A 5,143-nucleotide genomic window follows, 5' to 3' on the forward strand; every position below is an offset into this window, starting at 1 on the left:
CTCAAGAGACTGGATCAACTACCTCAAGAAGCAGTTACAAGCCAAGGCTGCCCCTGTGTCTAGCCTCTTCTGCACGGTCACACTTTCCCCTTTGCTTTCTGCTCTGAGTCCAAGCCACACGAAAGCCCTCACTAGGCTCCGAGAGGATGTTATGGCCGTGATCCCAGATTTTGCAGTTTCTACACCCAGGAACCAAAACAAACCTCTTCTTTATAAATTACAGTCTCAGCTATTTTGTTAGAGCAACAGAAAATAAACTAAGAAAGATCTCTGTGTCCTTGTCCAAACTCTCCTCTCTAGCCTGGCCCACATTCGAGGCTTCTGTGTCTTCTAAATATAGACCCTGATACTTTCCGCTCCTGCTCAGAAACTCACCAGTGCCTTCCCAGTCTTTGCTGAGTGCCTCACCAAGGGGACAGCCAAATAACTAGAACAGACCACAGGGGGCACAGAAAACCCTCAAAAGACCCATGTTTTATCTTTAAACATATGCACATTTTTCATTCTAATCTATAATTCATACTTATTGGATTTAACAAAAATCTTATGGTTGGAATGTTTCCATTTCTGAGACAATAGGATCTGGCAAGCTGGTCTGTGGTTTTACAAAACTCTGGCTCATTACTTCCTCACGCACAGTCTGTGATGCTCAGAAAGAGCACAGGCCAACATGTGAACTCTATACCGTATTCAAGATACTTTACACACTAACACTTTCGACCAGAGAAAAATCACACTTTTTTTTTAAAGAATATAAACTTGAAAAGGGGGTTGATAAAACTCTCTATGGTTTGACCAATATTTTTGAACTTTTTTTTTTTTTTTTTGATTTTCAAGACAGGGTTTCTCCATAGCTTTTTGGTTCCTGTCCTGGAACTAGCTCTTCTAGACCAGGCACATGAGGAAATCAAAGAGCTAAGGTTTAAATTTTTTTTAATTCATCTAGGGCCAGAATCAGTTTTGAGTCTCTGGCTTCCAAGTTAGGATTCTACATTATTGGCGTTCTGTCCTATGTGTTCAAAAGAATAGTTACAATTACTTTGTAATTGCCCACCCACTTTTATTTTTGAACTTTTAATAAGCATAAATTTTCTGAGAAGTCTTGCAAAAAAACCTAAGCAAATACCAATGGAGACAGAATTCCATGGAAACACCTAGTTGGAGGCAGTGAGCCAGGATCTTATGGCAACACCCAGCTGAAGGTGTGTCTCCCCCGACTCACAATTACAATGCCCCTCGCCATTACCTGGGAAACTCTTCCTGCTTTCTCCATCTGGGAAACTCCTATTGGAAATCCAACCTCTTGCTTTTAAAACCACTCCAGCCACTGCCACTATCACTGTAAATGAATGTTTCCCTATGCACACGTGCAGATTTTGCCTGCAAACTATGTTAAATTCCATCACATAAGAAAACTCTTAGATTTATTTCTTAGCCTAAGATCTAGCCAGATTGTGTAGCTGCTACATGTAGAAGTCCTCTTTTATTCATCTGTGAATTCTCAGAACCTAATAAGGCCTATACTGGGAGTCCTATAAACACACATAGAATATATGGTGCAAACAACCTTGTATGATGTGTGTGTGAGAGAGACAGACAGAGAGAGAGAGAGAGAGAGAGAGAGAGAGAGAGAGAGAGAGAGAGGATACCATCTCCACATCCCTGAGAGCAGGACACCTATGCTTTAGAAAGGTGTGGAACAATAATAAATTGGGAGAACCAACCCTGGTCTATGGAACAGCAGATTGAAATGAGCAAAATGACCCCTAGGAGTGCTAATCAAGACAGCAAGGCATAACCTTCATGAGCTCTGGTGTCTCTGTCCAGAGTGCTGAAATCTCAGCAAGAAAGACCTGGCTCTGTTTCAAAACCAGACAGAGCCAAACAGGATTGGAATAAAAACGTTTATGTATTTCCTTCAGCCTGATGTAAAAACCTTCTCTGAAGATGCTCAAGATGGCCACATTCAATAAGTTACAGTCCATCCAGTTGACTCCGTTCTGCAAAAATTAGTTACCGAGTCAAAAAGCAGCAGCTTAGGATGGGTAAAGGGCACGTAAACTCAATCCGTGAGCGTTTTCCTTAGCAGATTGCCTGTCATCTCTGGGCATCCTTGGGCAAGTGATCACACCTCTCTAGGAATGGACTTCCTGACCTCTGAGAGGAGAGACTGCATAATTAAGATGGAGCAAGCTTTCAGCAAATTGTCAGCATGTGGCAAGAACCTCTCTTTGTTAATCCTCTCAAAACCCATGAAGTGGATAATGATTGTTCTCATTTTACACATGAGGAAGCAGGGCTGAGAAAAGTTAAGCAGCTCTCTCAAGGCCACTCCACAAACTGCAGCATTGCCTAGTGGGAAGTTCAATGTGTGCACAGCTAGATCCGAGGCTCAGGTGAGACCACAACTTCCCCAAACCTCATCCTCCCCTAGACCTCTGTTCATGACCCTCTTCGCATGTGTGTTTCCAACAGCGGACATGGCAATACATAAAGATATATGATATGTTGCTTTAATCTTTTTCCAATTTTCTAACAGAACTATTTCTTCCCACATCATTGACCCTAGGTAAGAGTCAACAAGCCTTATTAACATGTCAACCAGATTTCCTAAGAGTCTTCTCAAAAGCCTTAGAAAGTCAACTGAGTGACCATACCATAAAGCTCACTACCCCACCAGAAGCTGCTATGGGGCACACGATAAGACTGACTGGTCAAAGCAAACCCTGGCAGAGAAAGTAGAGGCAGAGAAAGGCATCTTATTGTGTGACTCTCATGAAACCTGTTAGCCTAGCTACCTGACCCCTTCCTTCTGTAGTTTTTGCATGAAAATAACCACAACTGTGTACCTGGCTTTGGGGAATCTTTAAGTTGTTCATATTGTCCTCAGTGCATCACAATGGCTGGCAAAGTGTCCATTCTGTTAACAGAGGAGCAGAGCTCATGTGTTTATGAAACGTCCCAGTCAGCCATCCAGAGACTAGCAAAGCCAGAAGCAACAGAAACAACTTCTCCACTGTTTACTTACCTGAACTGTTCTGCAGTTCTACCCGACCCTAACTCCCCTGGGGTGGTCTTTGCACCTCCTCCACATCACAGCTTCCTACCTCTATTCCTCTCTCATCTGCGCTCTGCTCCATGACTTTGCCCTCCTCAGTGTCTGCCACTCTAACTCACAACCGATAAGGTTTCTTTTTCTTCCTTCCCTTAAGTCTGTGCTCTGTAAACTCAGAAAACAATTGCCCACGGGACAGCAGCTGTCTTTACCTCTCTAATGATAAAGTCCCCAACTTACACACAAATACTTAGTAAGCAGGAGCCTGCCATAGTAGGAAAAGCAGATTTAATGGGTATAGTATGGAGATAGAACATTCATCACGAAAACTAGATTAGGAGGAGCAGCGTGGGAGGGAGAAGTACCACCTGCCATGCCACTTTACCTAGGTCAGCCTTTAGTGGTTTTCTGCACTTCCTACCTGGAGCTGTGATTATTCTGGTACCTCTTTCTTCCCACAGTAGTTCCTCCTGACTAACACAACCACTCCTTTGTTGCACTTGATCCACTACGAGCCTTGTATAGAACCGACACTGGAAACTTTCTAAGTATTGGCACTGTTTGAAAATTCCACCTATAAAAAAACCGTACAAGCAGCCTTGCTAGAAGAAGGAGAACAAACAAACAAACAAACAAACAAAAAAAGCTGACACAGATACCGCAGGGGCGTGTCGCCTAAATCTGGTAGCTTGCTGCAAGAGGTCGAAGGAACTGCTATCAGTTGCCTGAAATCCTCCAAAACGGATCGCCAGCACCCGTCCTGATCACAAAATAAAAACAATGTCTATCACCTTAATGGGAGCGGGGTTCTAAACACCTAGAGCTAGCCTTTTACACAGACATACTGGCAGCGGAAAGGCCAGGCCCCCGCCAAGGCACTACGCAGTCACTAAGGAGAGAGAAAAGCCTTTAAGTGACTAAACTATACCGGGCACAGGACTACACTAGTTTTTTACACGGAAAGTGACCAACGCAGCCTGTTCCTGCTACTGACTCCCAACTCGGGACACTTTGGCCCGGAGTTTCTAGCTGTGAGAAAGGCGCGACCCAAGTGCCCACGCACAGGTGGCTGCGGGTGGGGGTGTCCTGCCCGGCACGCCGCCTGGGACAGAGGGTGTGCGACCCGAGCGCCGCGCCACACTCACCACATCCATGATCTGCAGGAGGCTCAGGGAGAAGTACACGGTGAGCGGCTGCGAGTCGTTGGCCACCGGCCTCTCCAGCGGGTTGTAGTTCTTTACCAGCTCCTTGTACAGCCTCCTCTGGAACTCGCCTTGCAGGGACACTTGGGAAGCAGAGAGCCCAGCGGGCCTCAGCGCGCGGCCGCCACCCCACCCCGCCCCGGCCGGAGCCCGGGACCACCCTCCCGCTTGCCCGTTTGCCCATCCGCCCGCGCCTGCTCCCGGAAGCCCGCGCCGGGTGAGTGCGGCCGGAGCCGCGCCGCGGTTACCGTGCAGCAGCGCCGCGGCCAGAACCAGCCAAATGCATCCCCGTCCGCCGCACATATCGCCGGAGACGCCGCGGCCGCCGTCCGCCCCGGGCCGAGTAGCCGCTCCAGCCGCCTCTGCGCCTTTAAAGCGCTGCGCGCTCCCGCCGCCGCGCGCCCCCACACGTGACAGCGCGCCCCCGCCTCGCGGGCACTCGCAGAACCGAGCGGTTCCGCGGCCTCCAGGGGAACTGCATCCCTGCTCAGCTGGTCAGTGGCCTTTGACCCGGTGCAGCTTGATCCTGCTATCAACTGCCTGCAGTACTCACCTCCTGAACAGTTCCTGCTCCCCCAATCCCTCGCCCACCAGGACCCAGTCTTCCAGAACTCTCTCTGGTGCCAGCATCTGCCTCACAGTCTTCGGAAGTTTCCCCAGCCAGACAAGGTAGACAAGGGAGGAGTAACCCTGTACATTTCCTGCAGGACCTGGGGTTTCCAGGGACCAGCTGGATGTGGACAAGGCTTTCTCTGGAAAGAAGAGCATGGCAAATATCTGGTGTGATATTCCCAGCAGGGAGCCTGGTGTTCTCTCTCTCTCTCTCTCTCTCTCTCTCTCTCTCTCTCTCTCTCTCTCTCTCTCTCTCTCTCTTTTTTATTTTTTT

At 48.0% G+C, this 5,143-nt stretch overlaps 1 protein-coding gene across 1 annotated transcript in view; it reads right to left on the minus strand.

Annotated features, from left to right (window-relative positions):
- Positions 1 to 4,593, minus strand: part of Chrna7 (cholinergic receptor nicotinic alpha 7 subunit) — a 105,508-nt gene extending 100,915 nt beyond the window's left edge. The window contains exons 1-2 of the mRNA XM_050140018.1: positions 4,506 to 4,593; positions 4,201 to 4,340 (exon numbers count right to left, since the gene is read on the minus strand). Of these exons, the coding sequence (XP_049995975.1) occupies positions 4,201 to 4,340; positions 4,506 to 4,560 (195 nt within the window). The 5' untranslated portion in view covers positions 4,561 to 4,593. The remainder of the gene's footprint in view (positions 1 to 4,200; positions 4,341 to 4,505) is intronic.
- Between the last annotated feature and the right edge of the window lie 550 nt (positions 4,594 to 5,143).

Source organism: Alexandromys fortis, unplaced genomic scaffold, assembly GCF_014885135.2.
Source record: "Alexandromys fortis isolate MF-2015 unplaced genomic scaffold, M_Fortis_MF-2015_v1.1 scaffold_39, whole genome shotgun sequence".
NCBI classification, from domain to species: domain Eukaryota; kingdom Metazoa; phylum Chordata; class Mammalia; order Rodentia; family Cricetidae; genus Alexandromys; species Alexandromys fortis.